Source organism: Pseudophryne corroboree, chromosome 9 (genome assembly GCF_028390025.1).
Source record: "Pseudophryne corroboree isolate aPseCor3 chromosome 9, aPseCor3.hap2, whole genome shotgun sequence".
Lineage (NCBI taxonomy): Eukaryota > Metazoa > Chordata > Amphibia > Anura > Myobatrachidae > Pseudophryne > Pseudophryne corroboree.
The window spans coordinates 295,073,883-295,097,870 of NC_086452.1; the positions used below are offsets into that span (position 1 = coordinate 295,073,883).

The following is a 23,988-nucleotide window of genomic DNA, read 5'->3' on the forward strand; positions in this document are numbered from 1 at the left end:
TGGTGAGTACTGTACCATGGGATGATGCAGCTGTACATGGCAGGGAATCGCGGTGTGTCCCATCCTTCTGGGGGGCCTAGTATTGTTCCCAGTGATGAGCATCTCCTACAGCCTCTTCCCCACCAAGGTCACCTAAAAGATACCCCTACTTCTCCCTGTGACTTCCCTCATCCCACCCTGTGCCCACATTACCCCTCCCCATACCCACCTCACCCCACCCATGCCCCTCCTCAAGTCACAATCCCATGTGCCCCTTCACCCTTCCCTGTGCCCACCTCACCCTTCCCTCTGACCACAACCCTATAACCCCTCTCACCCTACCCTGTGCCCACCTCATTCCTCCTTGTGGTCCCCTCACCCTACCCTCTGCCCACCTCACCCCTCCCTCAACTCACCATCCTCTGAGATGGGTTCAGTACTATTTCCAGGCGGTCAGAATACCAGCGGTGAAAATACCAATGCCGACATCCCGATATTTGAAATACAGACAAGGGGAGGTAAGTATGCCCCCCCCCCCATCCCCTACCGCCTATCCCTCCGTTCCTGCAGCCTAACCTTACCCCCCCCCCCATGTGGCGCTAAACCTAACCAGTCCTCCCTCCCCAACCATAACCCGCCCGCTATACTTACAGTAGGAATGCCGGCTGTTAGGGTTCCTGCATCAGTCACCTGACTGTCAGGATTCTGGCATCGGCATTCTAACGGGGGGTCGGGATTCCAGCGTCAGTATTCCGAGTGCTGAGATCCCGTCAGCCGCCATCTTAACCGCATCCCCGAGGCCCCTCTCACCCTACCCTGTGACCCCCAAACTTACCACCTCCTGTGACTACCCCCACTCTGTGACACCCCTCACCCCTCCCTATGTCCCCTCATGACTTTATCTTGTGTATTATTGTCCCTCGCTATCCAGGGTTTAGTGTTGCTGCTCATCGCGTGGTCCCACAGAGCTTGGACTCCATATCACTGAGCTGTAGCCACTGTCAGAATAATGTCAGAATACACTGAACTATCTGACATGGGGGTGATTCAGAGATAATGGTAGATGTGCTAAATTTAGCACATCTATGATCATTTACTCTGACATGCGGGGGGACGCCCAGCACGGGGCTAGTCCGCCCCGCATGTCAGGCTCACCCTCCCTTTACAGGTATAAAAGCATCGCACGGCAGCGATGCTTTTGTACCTGACGAGTAACTTTCTGTCAGTGCAGCTCCTGCGCGCTGGCAGGGAGCTACTGACCGCGTTTAGGGTCGCAGCGGCTGTGTGTGATGTCACGTAGCCGCAGCGGCCCGCTCCAACATTCCGGACACCTCTGTTGATCGGACCACGCCCCACTAACGGCGTTCTAACGCCGTTGGCACACCCCCTCCCACGCCTCCTGTTGATCAGGCAGAGGCAATCGCAGCCAGTAAGATGCTGATAGCATCGCGGCCGCTGCGCGTGTGCACTCCACACAGTGATTCAGACTGCAGTGGCTGCCGCTGCAGCGATCCAGTCTGAATTAACCCCATGGTTGTCTCTGGGCACATTGTAAACTCAGTTTTACTTTATTTTCTTGGTTCGGGAGCATGCCCTCACATTCAGCCCTCTGTGACACCAAGCAGAGATAATTTCAGTCATGCTTGGACCATATTCTCTAACATCTACAATGTTTAGCGTTTCATTTGTTTCTTGTTGCCTCAAGAGCTTACAGTCTTTTGCAAAAGCAGCGGTTTTCTTTTCTTTATTTATGTGCCTTGGGAGTCTGAAAGAGCGCCTTGGTCCAGAATACCAGTGGGCCTACGTGTGTGTGTGTGTGTGTGTGTGTGTGTGTGTGTGTGTGTGTGTGTCTTTTCTCCTATTGGTGCCTACTGTATGTGTGTATTTTCTCCTAAAGGTAACTATGTCTGCAAATAAAGAATCATACAAAAATAGTCAGTAGCAATAACATGCTACCAATTGATACTACTGACTTTCAAATGGCCTTTATTACACAATTTAACAGTCAACATAATTTCTTTGAAGCCATTTTACGTAAACATAGGCACATTTTACATTTGGACAAACATCTATGAACATTGCTACCAGAACAACCTAAAATCATTTACAGAAAAACAAAGGATTTATGACAGGAATTAACTAAAAGTTTCATACCCCCCCAAGACATCAGAAGCACTAAACAAAAAAGGACAACATTACTGTGTCAATTGTACATCTTGCAGAATCATGAAAATTAAAACAACGCTAACAGAATTTACCTAATTAAAAAACGGTACAAGATGAGAGGGTCAATTTCATGCAACACTGAAGGCGTCATTTACCTACTCGAATGCCCCGTCAATTACAATATGTAAGACAAACAAAAAGGAAATTAAAAACACAGATTGGAGAACATTTAAACAACATAAAAAGGGGTTACAGACACAGAGTGTCTCAAAACACTTTTATGACTTATCACCCACCACCAGGACCCCACGGGCATAAAATTCTGGGGCATCCAGAAAATACAATCAAATTAGAGAGGAGGAAACATTTCGGATGAATTGAAAAAGAAGGAGACGGACTGGATATTCTTATTGGAAACACTGCATTCATCTGGATTAAATGTAGATATTGAACTCAGCGTTTTCCTCAAGTAATTTTTACTAATTATTTTTTAAGAAACAAACCAATACACACTAACAATTATTTATTTATTTTTTATTAACAGTTTCTTATAAAGTGTAGCAAATTCCGTTGTGCTTTAAAACTGGACATAATGAGAAGACAAAACTGGGTAATTACAAACAGTCATAGAGGTAAGAGGGCCCTGCTCGCAAGCTTACAATCTATGGAAAAATAGGCATTGATACTCAAGGATAGGTGCTGTCTATTGCATAGTTGTCCACCAGATTGCAAAGGTTCTTGGTGGGCTGCATGATATCACATCACAGCAGTGATGAACCAGGGTCAGGAGGAAGGGAGAGTGAAGAAAGCAAATATGTGGGGGATATGTGTGGACTGTACTGTGGAGATCTAATTGGATAGGAAAGCTATGAAGGTAATGTGAGTGGTTCTAGAATTTGATAAGCTTGTCTGAACAGGTGAGTTTTCAGGGAACGCTTGAAGTTTTGAAGACTAGAGGAGAGTCTTAATGTACGTAGTAGGCATTCCACAGAGTGGGTGCAGCCCGAAGAAAGTCCTGTAATCGTGCATGGGAGCAAGTAATGAGTGTGGATGAGATATGTAGATCTTGTGAAGGGGCTGGACTGGGAGATATTCTGAGATAAGCGAAGAGATGTATGTTGGTGTAGGATGGTTAATAGCCTTGTGTGTAAGTAACAGTATTTTATATTGAATACGGTAGAATACAGGTAACCAATGGAGGGACTATCATAGTGGGTCTGCAGACAATGAACATCTAGCAAGGAAAATTAGCCTTGCAGCTGCATTCAGAATGGATTGTAATGGTGAGAGTCTCTTCTTGGTAAGACCACTAAGTAGACTAGTGCAATAATCAATGCGGGAGATATGAGATGAGTGCATGGATTAGAGTTTTAGCAGTATCTTGTGAAATGGATATGTTTCTTAGATGCATGTAACCTGATTGTGAGACAGATTGAATGTGGGGAGTAAAGGACAGTTCTGAGTCAAGTATGACACCTAGGCAGCGAGCTTGTGGTGTAGAGTTGATTGTTGAGTTCTCAAGAGTGATAGAAATATCAGGTTGGTAACTGCTAATGGCCGGTGGAAATATAATTAACTTTGTTTTGGACACATTAAGTTTGAGGTGGAGAGAGGACATCCAAGATGAAATGGCAGAGAGGTATTCAGTGACCCGGCCTAATACAGATAGAGACAAATGGTGGATGGTGTAATGTTTAGCATTACTGCCTCACAGCACTGAGGTCATGGGTTCGATTCCCACCATGGCTCTACCTGTGTGGAGTTTGTATATTCTCCCCGTACTTGTATGTGTTTCCTCTGGGTATTCCGGTTTTCTCCCACAATCCAAAAATATACTGGTAGGTTAATTGGATCCCAATACAAATTAACCCTAGTATGAATGTGTGCCGGTGTACATGTGGTAGGGAATATAGATTGTAAGCTCCACTGGGGCAGAGACCAATGTGAATGGGCAAATAGTCTCTGTAAAGCGCTGCGGAATATGTGTGCGCTATATAAAATAACTGGTAATAAAAAATCAGGGGAGGATAGGTAGATTTGCATACAGATGATACTGAAATCCAAAAGAGCTGATTAGTTTCCCAAGAGATGAGGTATAGGTTGAGAAAAACAGAGGACCTAAGACTGAGACCTGCGGTACTCCAACTGAAAGAGGTAGCAAAGAGGAGGTGGATTCAGATAAACAGACACTGAAACAGCGATTAGATAGGTAGGATAGGAACCAAGAGAGGGCTGTGTACTCAAGACGTAGGGATTGCAGTGTTTGTATGAGAAGAGAGTGGTCAACAGTGTCAAAAGCAGCAGCAGGGAGATCTAGAAAAATGAGAAGTGAGTAATTTAGACTTCACAGCGACCAGATCATTCACTACTTTAGTCAGTGCTGTCTCTGTGGAGTGTTGGATGAGAGCCTGATTGATGTGGGTCCAATAAATTGTGCGAGTTAAGAAAGTATGTGAGGCGAGTGTAGGCAAGTTCAGGGAGCTGAGAGATGGGATGGTAGTTTGTGAGAGAGTTAGGGTCAGAATTTTGTTTTTTTAGAATGGGTGTAATCACTGCATGCTTGAACAGTGAAGGATAGATACCAGTAGAGAGAGAGAGAGAGAGAGATTACAGATGTTAGTTAAGGTTGGGATGAGCACAGGAGACAGAGATTTACGTATTTGTGAGGGTATAGGATCAAGAGGTGAGGAAGTAGAGTAGCAGGATGAGAAGAGTGTTGATACTTCATCTTCATTTGTGGGATCAAATGAAGAGAAAAGTGCCAGAGGGTTTAGGTACCTCTTATTAGACAGTCTTATTACTGACTGCATTAAATTCTATATATATTTTTTTAAATTCACCATTGAACGCAATACTAAAAGACCATGTGGTAGTCGCCAATTTTTTTTTTAAGAGACTTCCGTTTTTAATTAGAGTAATAAAAATTTTAGAATAAAAGAAGAAATGGATTCAGTCTGCGCCATCCTTGAGAAAGGGCATACAGCCTGAAACGCGATGAAAAGTGCTATTCATGAGTGTTCCAGGAGACCGGGGCTGACACTGTTGCAGCATGCTTTATAGGGAACGGCCACAGCAGGGATCAGCGAGGAGCAGCCGGAGGACGAGCAAGCCGGAACATACCAAGCACCGAACACGAGGTGTGTAGAATAGGGATAGTCAATATCTGGACACCCAGCGCCCACCACCACCATATCTGCAATCTACAGAACCCACTCGCAACACTTGACTACTACAAACCTACATTTAAGAGCTGTAAACATTATTTATCAATTATTTTTTTTTACAGGTATTGCATTCTCAATACACTTTTCATTACACAAGCTCTAGTTGATACATTGTAACAACTGCTCTGTAACCTTTGTCTACCTATGTATGTGTTATCTCCAATTGGTGACTGTGTGTGTGTGTGTGTGTTTTTTTTTTAATGGAGGCCTATGTGTGTGCGTGTGTGTGTTCTCCTATCAGTGCATATGTGTCTGCTTTTTTATGTAAAGCTTATGAATTTTATTTTTTTTCTGTGGGGGCCAATATGTTTTTTTTCATGCACAGTCTATGAGTTTTAGTATTATCCCGTGGGGGACCATGTGTTTGTTTCTCATACAAAGTCTAGATGTTTTATTATTTTCCTGTGTGGCCAATCTGTTTATTTTTTTATACAAAACCTACGTGTTTTAATTTTTTCCTATGGGGGCCGATGTGTTTTTTTTTTTCCATACAAAGCCTATGCATTTTATTATTTTCCTGTGAGGGGCCAATGTGTTTGTTTCTTTAATGCAAAGTTTAATTAAAGATAAGAATGTACAGTTTATGGAAATTTAAAGGTGCAGACCATAATTTACATACCCATTGCATTTTTATACTGCAACTTCTACATTTTCCAAACCCCCACTTCAAAATTTCCACTTCAACCACTACTTTTACCAGTATCCTATATAATAAAAGGCTAATGCTGCTCCCTACCTCTATCAGGGAATTCAAGTATGTTGCGCACCGGCAGCCACTAGATGGTGCCTGACGGAGCAATTTAAGTGCTTCTCCATTCGGGTGCGCACAGCCACCAGTGCTGACATTACTGTTATGTTGTTCTATCATTTTAACGGGCTGGTAACTAGTATATTAATATATGTACATTTGTATTTATGTACTTGTTTAAAGGACAATAAGAGTTTCCTATTTCTTTTAAATTCATACAAGTGAACCCACAAATAGTACTAGAGATAATTTGAACAGAGACTGAATTCCTATATACTGTATAAGAAAAATATCCTCCTCTGGAGAATAAGGGACACTTTTTTATTATATACTTACCTTACCTTTTTCATTTTACCATTCCTTTTCCTTTTTGTGCGTGTGTGTTTAGCCTTGTTGGATAATTAGATATTTTAAGGGTCATTACTTTGTTAGCAAAAATGCTGTTGGAGGCTGTGGGAAGGGGAGGGGGAGAGGGGCACCCGATTCTCGGGAGCCTCCCGGGCATTCCGGGAGGGCAGGCAAGTATGGCATAACATTAACTAAGGCACTACTATGGGGCATAACATTAGCTAGGGCACTATTATGGGGCATAATATCATACCCTCCAACATTTTAGACATAAAAATCGGTACACATTCGAAAAGGGGGCCTGGACACGGGTAAAGGGGCATGGCCACACCCCTTTTCCTATACTTTCAATGGCAGTTTGGAGAGCCAAAACTCAGTACAGACCATAAAAAAAAGGTACTGTACCTGCCAAAAAGGTACAGTTCGAGGGTATGTAATATTAACAACTGCTGCAGAGATGCATTGGGATGGGGCCCCTTCAAAATGCTGCTATGGGGGCCACAAAATTCTGGCTATGCCCCTGTTTGTAAGTATATTAAGTATTACCTTGTTCAGGGGGTGCTATATAATGCACTATTGGGCAGTAACTAGGTCTATATTATAGTTTTGTCAGTGCTAAACTATCAGCGGTGTAGCATACTGCAAATTATATTTTTCAGTAGGCTGACTAGCCACACTCATTAATGCAGTGTCTGAAATTAGCATAAATATGTCATTTGTTCAGTACTCAGTAATTTACCATCATAGAAATCTCCAATCAGCCTTACAAACAATTACAATCTTTTTTTCTACTTCCTGGGTCTTTTTTGTTTAGTGGAGATGGCAAAGCTCTTTCTTTTGTTCCTGTTTGTTTTTCCAGAATCCCATCCAGGGCAAGTAGAGAAGGGGGCACTTCTTACCTTCTGATTTTTTACATTTTTGGGGGATGCACACATAGCTCCTACCTTTATATTCAGACTATTGACCCATCTGTAAAATAAAATAACAGTCAATTACATTGCTGTTCCAGAACGTAATCCAAAGCAATCTACTAGATTATTATCTTTTACTTATAATGTAGCATTAGATAATGCACGTTTATTCATTGAGGAATTTATGATGCAAATAAATAACATACAATGACATACAAATAGAAAGGTAGTGCCACTGGCCAAAGTAGCTTGCAATCTAAAATACTCTTGGGAAAATGGTTTGTTATCTTTAATTCCCAGAATTTAAAAGACAATCCAAAATAATCTTGACATACCCACCTTGAGGGTCAGAGAGCTGACCTCGAAAGAACTGATTACTTATGCCACTTCAGGCACAATATGAGCAACACCTGAGTCCACTAGTTCTAGGGCAAAGTACCGTAATTTATTTTTCGATCTAGGTGTTATGATAACGATGGGATAATGCTGATAATGCTGACACTTGTAATATTATTTTACGTATTGTAACAGGGTTGGCATTATAACTTTAAACATAATTCTCTACGATACTGTTTAAACTAAGTTATAATGGAAACAGTATTACAATACTTTAAATAATATTAAAATAGTGACTGCATTGTTCCATTGGTACCATGCTGTCAACATGAACATTGTCTAGTCATATGTATCCCATTCTGAAGGCGGGATACGGTCGTTAGGTCGACATGGGCATTAGGTCGACAGGTCAAAAGGTTGAAATTAGTTTTTCACATTTCTTTCAGTTTTTGGACTTTCTCTTACATCCTCGAGGATTCTGGGGTCCACATTAGTACCATGGGGTATAGATGGGTCCACTAGGAGCCACTGGCACTTTAAGAGTTTGAGAGTGTGGGCTGGCTCCTCCCTCTATGCCCCTCCTACCAGACTCAGTTTAGAAAATGTGCCCGGAGGAGCCGGTCACAACTAGGGGAGCTGCTAGAGCTTCTTTAGTTTTATTTTTTTTCTAAGAGTTCGTTTAGGCACGGGGAGGCCTCCCTGCTACGTGGGACTAAGGGGGGGAGTAGTGTCCGCCCTGAGGGGTCTGAGCCACTATCTCCGCTGACAGGATACTGAGCTCTTGAGGGTGCTGATCGTTAGCCGCTCCAGGCGACCGCTCACTCCCACAGCATGCCGCCACCCCCTTACAGAGCAAGAAGACTTCACTGGCGAGTGAGTCACCGGCCCCCCTGGCAAGCGAAGAGCCAGTGTGAAGATGGCGGAAACAGGGTTGGGAGCGCAGTACTAACTGCCCTCCGGGGCTCAGCGGTACATAGGCCCTCATTCCGAGTTGTTCGCTCGCAAGCTGCTTTTAGCAGCTTTGCACACGCTAAGCCGCCGCCTACTGGGAGTGAATCTTAGCTTATCAAAATTGCGAACGAAAGATTAGCAAAATAGCGAATAGACACTTCTTAGCAGTTTCTGAGTAGCTCCACACTTACTCGGCATCTGCGATCAGTTCAGTGCTTGTCGTTCCTGGTTTGACGTCACAAACACACCCAGCGTTCGCCCAGACACTCCGTTTCTCCAGCCACTCCCGCGTTTTTCCCAGAAACGGTAGCGTTTTTTCGCACACACCCATAAAACGGCCTGTTTCCGCCCAGAAACACCCACTTCCTGTCAATCACATTACAATCACCAGAACGAAGAAAAAACCTCGTAATGCCGTGAGTAAAATTCCTAACTGCATAGCAAATTTACTTGGCGCAGTCACACTGCGGGCATTGCGCATGCGCATTAGCGACTAATCGCTCCGTTGCGAGAAAAAAATACAGAGCGAACAACTCGGAATGACCCCCATAGTGCGGCGCTGTGAGGAGCGCCTATACCCTACACTGGCCAGCAAGCCTGTCAGGGTCCCCGGATCACTGCCAGCAGAACTCTTCAGGCCAGTACAATCTCATGAAGAGCGGGAAGCAGTGCCATGTTCAGAGGGCGGAGCTTCTCCTCAGAGCAGACCCAGCAGTGTTCAGCGCCATTTTCCTGCCTACAGTTCCTGTACAACAGACCCTGACAGGGAGAGCTGTCCCTCCAAGCAACTCCAGCTATCCTGTGCGGTACCAGGGGGTTGTAGAAAGGGGGGGAGGCTGTGTAAAGTCTGTGTTGTCTATTAAGTTACACAGATAGCGCTGGTAGTTTGTTAGTTCTACTTCAGAAAGCGCTGTGTGTGGGTTGGCTCCAATCTCTGTGTCTCTCTGTGGCATACTTGGGGAGAAACTGTGTCTGACATTTCCCTGTGCGAGTGTGTGTGGGTGTTTAATATCTCCCATAGCCATGTCTAGGGACTCTGTGTCATATGCTGCAGAAGATGTTTCCTCTCAGGAGGGATCCATTCCATGTACACAGGATTGTAATGCTTTGTCTCAGATCCCTATTGTTGAGCCTGAGTGGTTAACTTCTATCAAAGGAATGAGCTCTGAGATCTCTACTGGGGTAGCTAAAACTGAGACTGAAACTCAGGTGTTAAAGAAGTCTATGGCAGTTTGGTCAGGCTCTGTTCGTATTCCTGCAAAATCCCCTAACATGTTCCCACAGAAACGTGCACTTGCCCAAATTATGCAAGATGACACGGATACCGATTCTGATACTGCAGACGGTGATGGGGATGTGCTGAGGGGGGCGGCATCACTTGCAAACTGATTGAGGCCATTAGAGATGTGTTAAACATTACTGACACACCACCTGAGCAGGTTGAGGAGGCTTACTTCACTGATAATAAGAAAGCCCCGCTAACCTTTCCCACGTCTAAAGAATTAAACGCTATATTTGAAAAATCCTGGGAAAACCCGGAGAAAAAATTCCAGATCCCAAAAAGGGTTCTGGTTGCTTTTCCCTTCCTTGAGGAAGATAGGAAAAAATGGGAAAACCCACCAATTGTTCACGCATCTGTTTCCAGTCTGTCTAAAAAGGTGGTTTTACCTGTCCCTGGTTCTACCGCGTTGAAAGAACCAGCTGATAGTAAGATTGACACTACGCTCAAATCCATATACACTGCTTCAGGAGTGGCCTTAAGGCCCACTATTGCCTGTGCATGGATTTCTAAAGCCATAGTAAAGTGGTCAGGCACATTATTAGAGGATTTGGATACAATGGATAGAAGTGACATTGAATTGTTTTTACGTAACATACAGGATTCTGCAGGGTTCATGGTGGAATCCATGAAGGACCTGGGTACGCTGACTGCACGGATATCTTCCATGTCGGTCTCAGCCCGCAGGGGTCTCTGGCTACGCCAATGGTCTGCAGACGCGGAATCCAGGAGAAGTGTGGAGAACCTACCCTACACAGGTCAGGCTGTATTTGGGGAAGCGTTGGATGTGTGGATTTCCACGGCAACCGCGGGAAAGTCACCTTTCCTTCTCTCTGCTACACCTTCTACGAAGAAACCATTTTCTTCAGCTGTGCCGCAGTCCTTTCGGACCACTAAGGCAAAAAACTCCAAGCCTCCTAACCACTTTCTTAAGAGGTGGTTGTGCAAAATCCAAAAAGCCTGCACCCGCAGGCTCCCAGGACCAGAAGCCTGCTTCTGGATCCTCAAAATCCTCAGCATGATGGTGGACCACAAAGCCTGGAGGACGGGCTGGTGGGTGTGAAACTCAGACGTTTCAGACATGTCTGGGTGTCGTCCGGCCTGGATCCCTAGGTACAGGATATTGTGTCCCAGGGATACAGACTGGAGTTTCAAGAACTCCCGCATCACCGATTTTTCAAATCAGGCTTGCCAGCTTTGCTGACAGACGGGGCTATCCTACAGGAAGCCATCCTAAAATTGGAAAAGTCACAGGTCATTGTCCCAGTTCCACCTCATATGCAAAACAAGGGTTATTATTCAAACCTTTTTGTGGTACCGAAACCGGATGGTTCGGTCAGACCAATTTTGAACTTGAAATCGTTGAACCCTTACCTAAGGGTGTTCAAATTCAAAATGGAGTCTCTCAGAGTAATGATTGCAGGTCTGGAGGAGGGAGGGTTTCTGGTATCCCTGGATATCAAGGATGCGTACCTCCACATTGTGATATGGCTGCCGCACCAGGCTTATCTCAGGTTTGCACTGTTACACAGTCACTATCAATTTTAGGCACTGCCATTTGGCCTCTCCACAGCACCAAGGGTGTTCACCAAGGTGATGGCAGAGATGATGGTTCTCCGCAGAAAGGGGGTGAACATAATCCCATATCTGGACGATCTGCTGATAAAGGCATCATTCAGGGAGAAGTTGTTGCAGTCCATTGTTCTCACGACTCATCTGCTCAGGGAACACGATTGGATCCTGAACCTTCCAAAATCACATTAGGAACAGACAAGGAGGTTGTCTTTTCTGGGAATGATCCTCGACACGGAAGTGCAGAGGGTTTTTCTGCCAGAGGAGAAAGCGGTGGTGATTCAAACAATGGTCCAGGACGTCCTAAAGCCAGCCCGGGTATCGGTTCATCAGTGCATTCACCTTCTGGGGAAGATGGTGGCCTCTTACGAGGCTCTACAGTACGGAAAGTTTCATGCTCGGTCCTTCCAACTAGATGTCCTGGACAAGTGGTCGGGATCTCATCTATACATGCACCATAGAATACGTCTGTCGCTGAAAGCTAGGATTTCGCTTCTCTGGTGGCTGCAACTCCCTCACCTTCTGGAGGGCCGCAGGTTCGGGATTCAGGACTGAATCCTTCTAACCACGGATGCAAGTCTGTGGGGCTGGGGCGCAGTCACTCAGGGGGAAACCTTCCAAGGAAGGTGGTCAAGCCTGGAATCCAGCCTTCCAATAAACATTCTGGAACTAAGAGCCGTCTACAACGGATTTCTCCAAGTGGCCCATCTTCTGCGAGATCGAGCCATTCAAGTGCAGTCGGACAATGTAACGATGGTGGCCTACATAAACAGACAGGGCGGAATGAAGAGCTGAGCTGCAATGTCAGAGGTAACAAGAATCATCCTCTGGGCAGAAAAGCACGTGTTGGGCTGCCAGCAATCTTCATTCTGGGAGTAGACAACTGGGAAGCAGACTTCCTCAGCAGACACGATCTCCATCCAGAGGTGTTCACGGAGGTAACAGATCTTTGGGGTGTACCTCAAATAGACATGATGGCCTATCGTCTCAACAAGAAGCTTTGGAGGTATTGTTCAAGGTCAAGGCACCCGCAAGCCGTGGCGGTGGACACCCTAGTGACTCTGTGGGTGTTCCAGTCGGTGTATGTGTTTCCTCCACTTCCACTCATTCCAAGAGTTCTAAAACTCATAAGGAGAACAAGAGTTCAGGCAATCCTCACTGCTCCAGACTGGCCAAGGAGGGCTTGGTACACGGATCTTCTGGATCTACTGCTGGAAGATCCAAGGCCTCTTCCTCTTCGGGAGGACCTGCTACAGCAGGGGCTGTTCGCTTATCAAGACTTACCGCGGCTACGTTTGATGGCATGGAGGTTGAACGCCAGATATTAGCTCAGAAGGGCATTCCAAACAAGGTTATTCCTACCCAGATACAGGCTAGGAAAGGAGTAACGTCTACACATTACCATCGTATTTGGAAAAAATATGTAGCTTGTTGTGAGTCCAAGAAGTTTCCTACGGTGGAGTTTCAACTGGGACGGTTTCTCCTCTTCCTGCAAGCAGGTGTGGATATGGGCCTGAGGTTGGGATCTGTAAAGGTCCAGATTTCGTCCCTATCCATTTTCTTCCAGAAACAATTGGCTTCCCTCCCAGGAGGTTCAGACTTTCTTGAAAGGGGTTCTGCATATCCAGTCTCCCTTTGTGCCGCCTAAGGCGCCCTGGGATCTTAATGTGGTGTTACAGTTCCTCCAATCGGATTGGTTCGAACCTCTACTGGAGGTCAAGTTTCTTACATGGAAGGCAGTCACTTTGTTGGCCTTAGCTTCTGCTAGACGTGTGTCGGAGTTAGGGGCTTTGTCCTGTAAAAGCCCCTACTTGATCTTCCATGAAGATAGAGCTGAGCTCCGGACACATCAGCAGTTCCTTCCGAAGGTTGTGTCGGCATTTCATATCAACCAACCTATTGTGGTGCCAGTTGCTACTGACTCCTCAATTTCATCAAAGTCCTTGGCTGTTATAAGGGCTATAAAAATCTATGTGAAGAGAACTGCTCGTCACAGAAAATCGGACTCTCTGTTTGTCCTGTATGATCCCAAGAAACTTGGGTGTCCTGCTTCTAAGCAGACGATCTCTCGCTGAATCAGGTTCACTATCCAGCATGCGTATTCTATGGCAGGTTTGCCGTGTCCTACATCTGTTAAGGCCCACTCTACTCATAAGGTGGGTTCTTCCTGGGCGGCTGCACGGGGTGTCTCGCTTTACAACTTTGCCGAGCGGCTACTTGGTCTGGGTCGAACAAGTTTGCAAAGTTCTACAAGTTCGGTACTTTGGCCTCTGAGGACCTGAAGTTTGGTCAATCGGTTCTGCAGGAGCCTCCGCGCTCTCCCTCCCGTTCTGGGAGCGTTGGTACATCCCCATGGTACTAATGTGGACCCCAGCATCCTCTAGGACGTAAGATAAATAGGATTTTGGTTACCTTTTCTCGTAGTCCGTAGAGGATGCTGGACGCCCTGCTGGACGCCCAGCGCTACGTGATCCTGCAGACGGTTACTTAGTTCAGTACTGCTTAGTTATTGGTTAAGTACTGTTTTGTTACTTGGTTAAGTAATATTATTCAGCCATTGCTAATTTTTCAAGCTGATTAGCTTGGTTTTCCTTGTATGTGTGAGCTGGTGTGAATCTCGCCACTATCTGTGCAATATCCTTCTCTCAAAGTTGTCTGTCTCCTTGGGCACAGTTTTTAGACTGAGTCTGGTAGGAGGGCATAGAGGGAGGAGCCAGCTCACACTCTCAAACTCTTAAAGTGCCAGTGGCTCCTAGTGGACCCATCTATACCCGATGGTACTAATGTGGACCCCAGCATCCTCTACGGACTACGAGAAAAGGATATAGCGGTAGGTAATTAAAAACCTATTTTTTCATACTTTACAATCCACGTGGACTACAATTGGGAACGGTAAACTGCCCAAAGCATGGCGAGCGAAGCGGTGCACTAATTGGGGGTCCCCGTCACTTTACGAAGAAAATTACACCAAAAAAAGTCCAAAAACTAATGTCTACCTTTTCACCTGTTGACCTAGTACATGTTGGCCTAATGCCCATGTCGACCTAGTGCATGTCGACCTTCAGTGGTCAACCTAATGGCTGTCGACCTAAGTTGTGTCGACCCAACGACCCAAACCCCTAGAGGCATTAACTGATAACAAGGAACTCTTGCACCCCTTGGCCTGCAAAATGATCTTATCTATTTCTGGACTGAATAACAAATGAGAAAATAAGTGATTCAGAGTCTTTTCAGACTCCCATATCCTGCTTTCCAGGATATGAGCCACAAGGTCCAACATACATAAACTGCATTTGCGAAAATAATTATGCACCTCTACGTAACCAGCATTCAAATACACATTGCACAGATAGGTTGCATGTTTTGGATCGCAGCACCTGCGTGTGATGTCACGCAGCTGCCGCAACCCGCCCCAGCAATGGTCCGGACACACATGCGTTGTCTGTACTGCCCCCCCATAACGGCGTTGAAACGCCGCTGCCATGCCCCTTCCCGCCTCTGCCTGCACCATCTTTTGCTGAAATTCAGGGAACAGTGCTATTCAGAGTCCTTATTACGTTACACCTAATGTAACTGGAATGTGGTTAATATCCCGGATGTTGGAATACCGACGCCGGAATACCGACACCTGTCAGAATGCTGATATTGGAATCTAGCCTGAGTCAGGATACTGACGCCAGAATGCTGACAGCCGGGATCCCGTCCATTGTAAGTAGCGCAACGGCGGAATAGTGTCGGGGGTGGGAGGGTTAGGTTTAGGCAACTCCAGGGGGGTTAGGGTTAGGCTGCGGTGGCTGGGAGGTTAAGGATTAGCTGCAGACAGGGTGGGTTAGGGTTAGGCACCACCGGGGGTGGTGGTTAGGTTTAGGCACTAAGGGGGGCGGGTTAGGTTTAGGCTGTGGGGCAGGGGTGGGGGGGTAGGTTTAGGCACCACCGTTGGAGGGGGAGGTTAGGGTTAGGTTGCGGGAAGGGTGGGTTAGGGTTAGGAGGTAGGGGAGGGGGGTTAGGGTCAGGATGCGGTGGCTAGGAGGTTAGGGATAAGCTGCAGACAGGGAGGGTTAGGGTTAGGCACCACTGGGGTGGTGGTTAGGTTTAGGCACTAATGGGGGCGGGTTAAGTTTAGGCTGTGGGGCAGGGGGGGGGGGTAGGTTTAGGCACCACCTGGGGGAGGTTACGGTTAGGCTGCAGGAATGGAGGGTTAGGAGGTAGGGGAGGGGGGTTAGCATAACATACTCACCCCTGTTGGGATTTCTCATTTCAGGATTCCCACGTCGGTATTTTGACGGCATACCTTCCAGCGGTCATATATACTGATACCATGTAATTACAGAAAGAGGAACAGGTACAGTATGTGCTTCTCGACATTATCCGGTTTATATATGAAACAAGAGGTAATTTAATCTATATTTATGGCCACAGACAGCTCAATAAACATCACATTTCTGCCTTTGTCTGATAGCTATTTGAGTGTATATTTAAATGATCTACTGTCTCCTGAGATGCATAACCGTATGGAAGTATATTACATGAGACAATGGTTACAATAAGATAAATCTTCATCTTACTAAAAGTTTATTGGAATATCTGGTTAATATACAGCAGAGCAAGGGCGTAACTCCCAGAGGCAATGGAGATGCCTGCCTCCGGGCTCTAAGCCTTGAATGGGCACTTGCATGTACAGCAGCACCTGTGTGGTTCACAACGGGATCCAAGTGTGGACGTTGTTCTTCCAAAGGAGCTCTGCAGCACCCCAGCTGCTGCTGCAGAGTTAATCGGTTCTGTCCTAAGATCCCTACTAACACGTGCAATAGGGGACAAGATAGCTCCTGCCTGGTTCTGCCCAGCAAGCGCTGGAGCATGAAATGGGACCCATCGGTGAATGTTAATTCTGTATGCCGCAGATGGCTGAATCTCATGAGTCAAATCCTGACCCACTGGCTGTTGTCATACAGCGTAGCTGGAGCCCTGCCAATTCACTGTGGGCTCCGGTTCCTGCAGAACAGCTGAGGGAGCTACAGATGTAGCCACGCTCATTGGGCAGCAAAGGCGGGGTCAAGTGTGCCCACAACTATGTGTGCGTCTGTATGCATTCGCACCCATTAAAGCCTATGGAGCAAATGCTGGCTGTGACCAGTCGAAGCCAAACGCGTTCGCACTATGCTGCAATGCATATGCCCGTACATATGCATCACAGCATAAATGAACATGGATACATCTGTATCTATATCATTCTATAAATCATGTGTTTATATATGGGATGCAGTTAAATTGCCGGCAGTTGGGATCCCGGCGCTCAGCATACGAAGCTGGATTCCCATCTGCTGACAATGCCGCCAGCTGGAATCCCGGCTCACAGGGGCTATTCCTACTCGTGGGTGTGCATGATACCCATAGAGTGGGAATAGAACCTGTGGCAAGCACAGTGAGCCACCGAACCCGCAGCATGGCAAGGGCAGTGCGCCCACTAGGGGACTGTCTGCGTTCGCCCTGCTGCCGACACAGCTGCTCCCGACGGTCATTCATACTGATCTCTTATATATAATATACTATATATATATATATACACACACACACACACATACCATATGGACAAAAGTAATTGGACACACCTGTTAATTACTGAATTTAGGTGTTTCAATCAGACCTAGTGCCAGGTTAAGATCCACATGAGCCTGCAGCTGAAAATTATGAAGAGCCTATTATGTGCAGCAGCGACGGCAATTTGCCCCTTTCACCGACAATTTAATTCCACTCAGGCTTTATATAACCAAAGAGGTTAATAAAATCCCCCTCACCTGCGAGAACATGACATTCAAAAAACAAATCCACATGCTGCCTGGCCAAAAACTCAAACCACCATATCAGGGTATCCATTTCCGTTATGCGGGACGCCTGCAGTAAATGCAGGCCCATGCGCAGGACGGGCTCTGTGTATGCGCCCGCATCATTATAGTTTCGATCCAACCTGAATAGGCACCAAAGTTCGGACCTCAACCCCAACAAGCACCTTTTGGGATGAACTGGAATGGAGATTGTGAGTCAGGCCTTCTTGTGTAACATTAGTGCTTGACCTAATAAGTGCTTTACAGACTGAATGGGCACAAATTCTACAAGATTTTGGAGTGTATCTATGGGAAAGCCTTCCAAGAAGAGTGAATAGCTGCAAAAAAGGGGGAGCATCTCCATATTAAAGTAGAGATGTGTTTTGGTTGTAATTCCACTTTCGTGTTTTTCCAAAACCACCCTTTCGTGTTTTGGTTTTGGATCTGGATGATTTTTGAAAAAACATAAAAATGGCTAAAATCACAGAATTTAGGGGTAATTTTGCTCCTACGGTATTTGTTAACCTCAATAACATTAATTTCCACTAATTTCCAGTCTATTCTGAACACACCACAATATTGTGTTTAGGCCAAAAGGCTGCACTGAAGTTGCTGGATGACTAAGCTAAGCGACACACGTGGACAACACAAACACCTGGCCCATCTAGGAGTGGCACTGCAGTGGCAGACAGGAGGGCAGATATAAAAAAAGGCCCCAAACAACACCTCATGCAAAGATGTAGAAGAGGTGCAATGAGGTAGCTGTATGACTAAGCCAAGCGACACAAACAATTGGCCCATTTAGGAGTGGCACTGCAGTGGCAGAACGGAGGACAGATATCCAAACAAAGGCCCCAAACACCACATGATGCAAAGAAGAAAAAGAGGTGCACCGTGGTTGTATGACTAAGCTAAGCGACACAATCACCTGGCCCATCTAGTAACATAGAAACATAGAAACATAGAATTTGTCGGCTGATTTGCCTACAGCAGGGCACACAAAGAAAGCTGCACTAATGTGGGGCACTCACAGCAGTTTAAAATCTAAAGTGATTTAGTGTTTACTCCAGGGTGTACTGTTGATCATGCGCCTAAAAAGGGGGCATGGTCACTCAAAAGGGACGTGTCCTTTAAACATTCCCCATTTTCATGGAGATGCTGATAGAATTTGAAACATAGAATTTGACGGCAGATAAGAACCACTTGGCCCATCTAGTCTGCCCCTTTTTTTTTTTTTATATTATTTTTTATCACTAACCTTATTTGATCCTTATTTCTTTGTAAGGATATCCTTATGTCTATCCCATGCATGTTTAAATTGCTCTACTGTCTTAGCCTCTACCACCTCTGATGGGAGGCTATTCCACTTGTCCACTACCCTTTCTGTGAAATAATTTTTCCGCAAATTTCCCCTGAACCTCCCCCCCTCCAGTCTCAGTGCATGTCCTCGTGTCCTATTGCTTCTCTTCATTTGGAGAATCTTTCCCTCCTGGACTTTGTTAAAACCCTTCATATATTTGAAAGTTTCTATCATGTCCCCCCTTTCCCTTCTCTGCTCCAAACTATACATATTGAGATTTCTTAGTCTTTCTGGGTATGTTTTGTGATGTAGGCCATGCACCATTTTAGTTGCCCTCCTTTGTACAGTTTCTAATGTATTAATATCCTTTTGAAGATATGGCCTCCAGAACTGAATACAGTATTCTAGATGAGGCCGTACCAATGACCTATACAGTGGCATTATTACTTCTTTCTTTCTGCTGCTGATTCCTCTCCCAATGCAGCCAAGCATCTGACTAGCCTTCCTCATTGCCTTGTTACATTGCTTACCTGCTTTTAAGTCATCTGAAATAGTGACTCCTAGATCCCTTTCCTCCTCAGTAGTTTCCAGTATAGTGCCATTAATACTGTATTTAGCTTAAGGATTTTTGAGACCCAAGTGCATGATTTTGCATTTTTTGGCATTAAACTGTAATTGCCAGACCCTTGACCATTCCTCTAGTCTACCTAGATCCTCAATCATTTGTTTTACCCCACCTGGTGTGTCTACCCTGTTGCATACCTTTGTGTCTTCTGCAAAAAGGCATACTTTCCCTTTAATGCCATTTGCAATGTCACCAATAAATATATTAAAAAGCACTGGTCCAAGTACAGATCCCTGGGGTACTCCACTGGTAACATTTCCCTCCTGTGAATGCACTCCATTTACCACAACTCTCTGTTTTCTATCCTTCAACCAAGATCTTATCCATTCAATAATCCTAATATCCAATCCCAAACTTTTAAGTTTATTTAGCAGTCTGCGATGTGGAACTGTGTCAAAAGCCTTACTAAAGTCTAGATAAGCTATATCCATGGCACCACCTTTATCCATCACTTTAGTCACACAATCAAAAAAGTCAATAAGATTTGTTTGACATGATCTCCCCCCAGTGAATCCATGCTGTTTGGGATCCAGTAAATTGCCGGATTTGAGATAATCTACAACTCTTTCTTTTAAGAGTGTTTCCATCAATTTCCCTACTACTGATGTAAGACTCACTGGTCTGTAGTTGTTTGCCTCTTCCTTGCTTCCACTTTTGTGCAGTGGGACTACGTTTGCTCTTTTCCAGTCCCCTGGAATTTCTCCTGTAGCTAATGACTGGTTGAATAATTCTGTCAATGGTGTTACCAGCACCTCTTTAAGTTCTTTTAGTATCCTTGGATGTATCCCATCTGGCCCCATAGATTTGTCCACTTTCAGCTTTGAGAGTTCTGTTAGGACCTTCTCCTCTGTAAATGTACTTGTTTCATTTTCCTGAATATCCCTGCAACTTAACTGTGGCCCCTTCCCCTCTCTTTAAGTAGTAAATACTGAGCAAAAATAATCATTAAGATGATCTGCTATTAAATTGTCTCCTTCAACAAGACTCCCAGTGTCCGTCTTTAGTTTTATAATTCCGCCTTTTGTTTTTCTCTTTTCGCTTATATACCTAAAAAACGTTTTGCCTCCTTTACCCACTGACTGGGCCATTTTCTCCTCAGCTTGTGCCTTTGCACATCTGATTACCTTCTTTGTCTCCTTCTGTCTAACAAGATATATCTTTTTGTCTTCATTATTTTGTGTCTGCTTATATTTCCTAAAAGCCATCTTTTTTGCTCTCACAATATTTGCTACTTCTTTTGCAAACCACACTGGCTTCCTTTTCCTTGTGTTTTTCCTAACAGTTTTGATACAAAGGTCTGTTGCCTTCAATATTGCACATTTGAATGTTTCCCACCTCTCCTGCACTGTTTCCAAGTTCCTCCACTCTGCCAAAGAATCACTTACACATTTTCCCATCCCTACAAAATCAGCCTTCCTAAAATCCAACACCTTTGTTTTTGTATGGGACAAGTCAGTCTCTGTCTTAATGCTGAACCATACTGCTTGATGATCACTGGATCCCAGGTTTTCACCCACTTTTAAGTCCGATAATCTGTCTCCATTTGTAAGTATTAAGTCTAATATTGCGTCTTTCCGAGTGGGCTCCCTCACCAATTGGTGGAGGGATGCTCCCTGAAGGGAATTTAAAATGTTCCTACTTCTAGTGGAACTAGCAACAGACACCTCCCAGTTTACATCAGGAAGATTAAAGTCTCCCGTGATTATTACCTCTCCTTTTAATGCCATTTTAGTTATGTCCTGCAATAGGTTCTTGTCAAGTTCCTCTTCCTGACCTGGTGGCCTGTATATCACGCCAATACGAATAATCAACTTATCCCCTGTTTCTATGGTCACCCAAAGGGCCTCAGTTTTTTCTTCAATACTTTGTATTAATGTAGTATTTATGGCATTTTTTACATACATTGCTACCCCTCCTCCGATTTTTCCAATTCTGTCCTTCCTAAATAAAGTATATCCCGGTATAGCTATGTCCCAGTCATGATTTTCATTGTACCATGACTCTGTAATTGCCACAATGTCTAGATCATCCCTTGTCATTATTGCAGTTAGTTCTGGGATTTTATTTCCTAAACTCCTAGCATTTGCACACATAGCTTTTAGAGTTTTGTTTGTGCTTTTTCTGTTCCTAGCTATGTTCTTCTCTCTGCCTATTTTTATTTGGTTTTGATCTGAATTATCTTCTGTTGCTGTGGATATGCTTCCTATTCCCTTTGCCTGCAGAAACAATACCTCTGTGTTGGGGGAGCAGATTTCTTTATTCCTATTTGGTTCACTGCCCCCCTTTGTTAGTTTAAATAGTTCTTGATGAAGCATCCAAACTGTTCAGTTAGTATTCTCGTTCCCCTTGAAGATGGGTGCAGGCCGTCACTTTTGTATAAGCTCCTATCTTGCCAGATGGTGTGACTATGGCCTATAAATCCAAATCTCTCCTCATTGCACCATGTCCTTAGCCAAACATTGAAGTTTCTGATGCAATGAGTTCTGTCTTCCCCTCTGTGTACTGGCAATACTTCTGAAAAAGATACAGTGGTTGCCACCTGCTTCAGAGCGTCACGCAGTGGCTGAATGTTGAGAGTGGGCCGCAATTGTTCGGTCCACTGACCGCATCTCCTGCACACCCCTGTCTATTTTTTTTTAATTCTGCAATTGTTGGACTTATACGGCAGTACCCCAGGACTAATACAGCAGTAACCCTGGACTCATACGGCTGTGTCAACAGGGAGGCACTTTAAAAAAAATAGACTCCAAACAGCACCTCATGCAAAGATGTCGAAGAGGTGCAATGAGGTAGTTGTATGACTAGGCCAAGCGACAAAAACAATTTCCACTGGAATTATATGTCCAAATCACTGGAATTATACGTCCATATCACTGGAATTAAATGGCAAAATCACTGGAATTATACGTCCAAATCACTGGAATTAAATTGCAAAATCACTGGAATTATACGTCCAAATCACTGGAATTATACTGCAAAATCACTGGAATTATACGTCAAAATCACTGGAATTAAATGGCAAAATCAGTGGAATTATATGTCCAAATCACTGGAATTAAATGGCAATATCACTGAAATTAAACAGTAAAATCACTGGAATTATATGTCAAAATCACTGGAATTAAATGGCAGTACCACTGGATGTGTACGGAAGTGTCAGACAGGATGGCACTTTAAAAAAAATAGTCCCCAAACAGCACATGATGATCAGAAGAAAAAGAGGTGCAAGATGGAATTGTCCTTGGGCCCTCCCACCCACCCTTATGTTGAATAAATAGGACATGCACACTTCAACAAACCAGTCATTTCAGCGACAGGGTCTGCCACACGACTGTGGCTGAAATGACTGGTTTGTTTGGGCCCCCACCAAAAAAGAAGCAATCAATCTCTCCTTGCACAAACTGGCTCTACAGAGGCAATATGTCGACCACATCATCCGATTCGTCACCCATTTCAGTGTGTACATCTTCCTCCTCACAGAGTATTAATTCGTCCCCACTGGAATCTACCATCACAGGTCCTTGTGTACTTTCTGGAGGCAATTGCTCGTAAATGTCTTCCCGGAGGAATTTATAATTCATTTTGATGAACACCATCTTCTCCACATTTTGTGGCAGTAACCTCCTACGCCAATCGCTGACAAGGTTACCGGCTGCACTAAACACTCTTTCGGAGTACACACTGGATGGGGGGCAACTTACGTAAAATAAAGCCAGTTTGTGCAAGGTCATCCAAATTGCCTCTTTTTCCTGCCAGTATACATATGGACTGTCTGACATGCCTACTTGGATGCTGTCACTCATATAATCCTCCACCATTCTTTCAATGGTGATAGAATCATATGCAGTGACAATAGACATGTCAGTAATCGTTGGCAGGTCCTTAAGTCCGGACCAGATGTCAGCTTTCGCTCCTGACTGCCCTGCATCACAGCCAGCGGATGGGCTAGGAAATCTTATCCTTATCCTTGCAGCCCCAGTGGCGGGAGAAATTGAAGGAGGAGCTGTTGACTGGTCACGTTCCGCTTGAGTTGACAATTTACTCACCAGCAGGTTTTTGCACCTCTGCACACTTGTGTCTGCCGGAAAGAGAGATACATTGTAGGTTTTAAACCTAGGATCGAGCACGGTGGCCAAAATGTAGTGCTCTGATTTCAACAGATTGACCACCCTTGAATCCTGGCAAAGCGTATGAAGGGCTCCATCCACAAGTCCCACATACTTTGCAGAGTCGCTCCGTCTTAGCTCCTCCTTCAATTTCTCCCCCTGCTTCTGCAAAAGTCTGATGAGGGGAATGACCTGACTCAAGCTGGCAGTGTCTGAACTGACTTCACGTGTGGCAAGTTCGAAGGGTTGGAGAACCTTGCACAAGACGGCAATCATTCTCCACTGCGCTTGAGTCAGGTGCATTCGCCCTCCTTTGCCTGTATCGTAGATGGATGTATGTGCTTTAATGGCTTTTTTCTGCTCCTTCATCCTCTGAAGCATATAGAGTGGTGATTTCCACCTCATTACCACCCCCTGCTTCAGGTGATGGCAGGGCTGGTTCAGGCGTGTTTGATGGAGCTCCAGTCTTCGGCACGCGGTGGCTGCATGCCGAAAGTGGCCCACAATTTTTCAGGCCACCGACAGCATCTCCTGCACGCCCCTGTGATTTTTAAAAAAATTCTGCACCACCAAATTAATTGTATGTGCAAAACATGGGACGTGCTGGAATTTGCCCAGATG

General features: G+C 45.0%; 1 protein-coding gene across 1 annotated transcript in view; it reads right to left on the minus strand.

The window, feature by feature from the left end:
• Positions 1-1,948: 1,948 nt before the first annotated feature.
• Positions 1,949-23,988, minus strand: part of CHADL (chondroadherin like) — a 312,946-nt gene continuing 290,906 nt past the window's right edge. Inside the window, exon 5 of the mRNA XM_063940381.1 lies at positions 1,949-7,434. Within this exon, the coding sequence (XP_063796451.1) occupies positions 7,254-7,434 (181 nt within the window). The 3' untranslated portion in view covers positions 1,949-7,253. The remainder of the gene's footprint in view (positions 7,435-23,988) is intronic.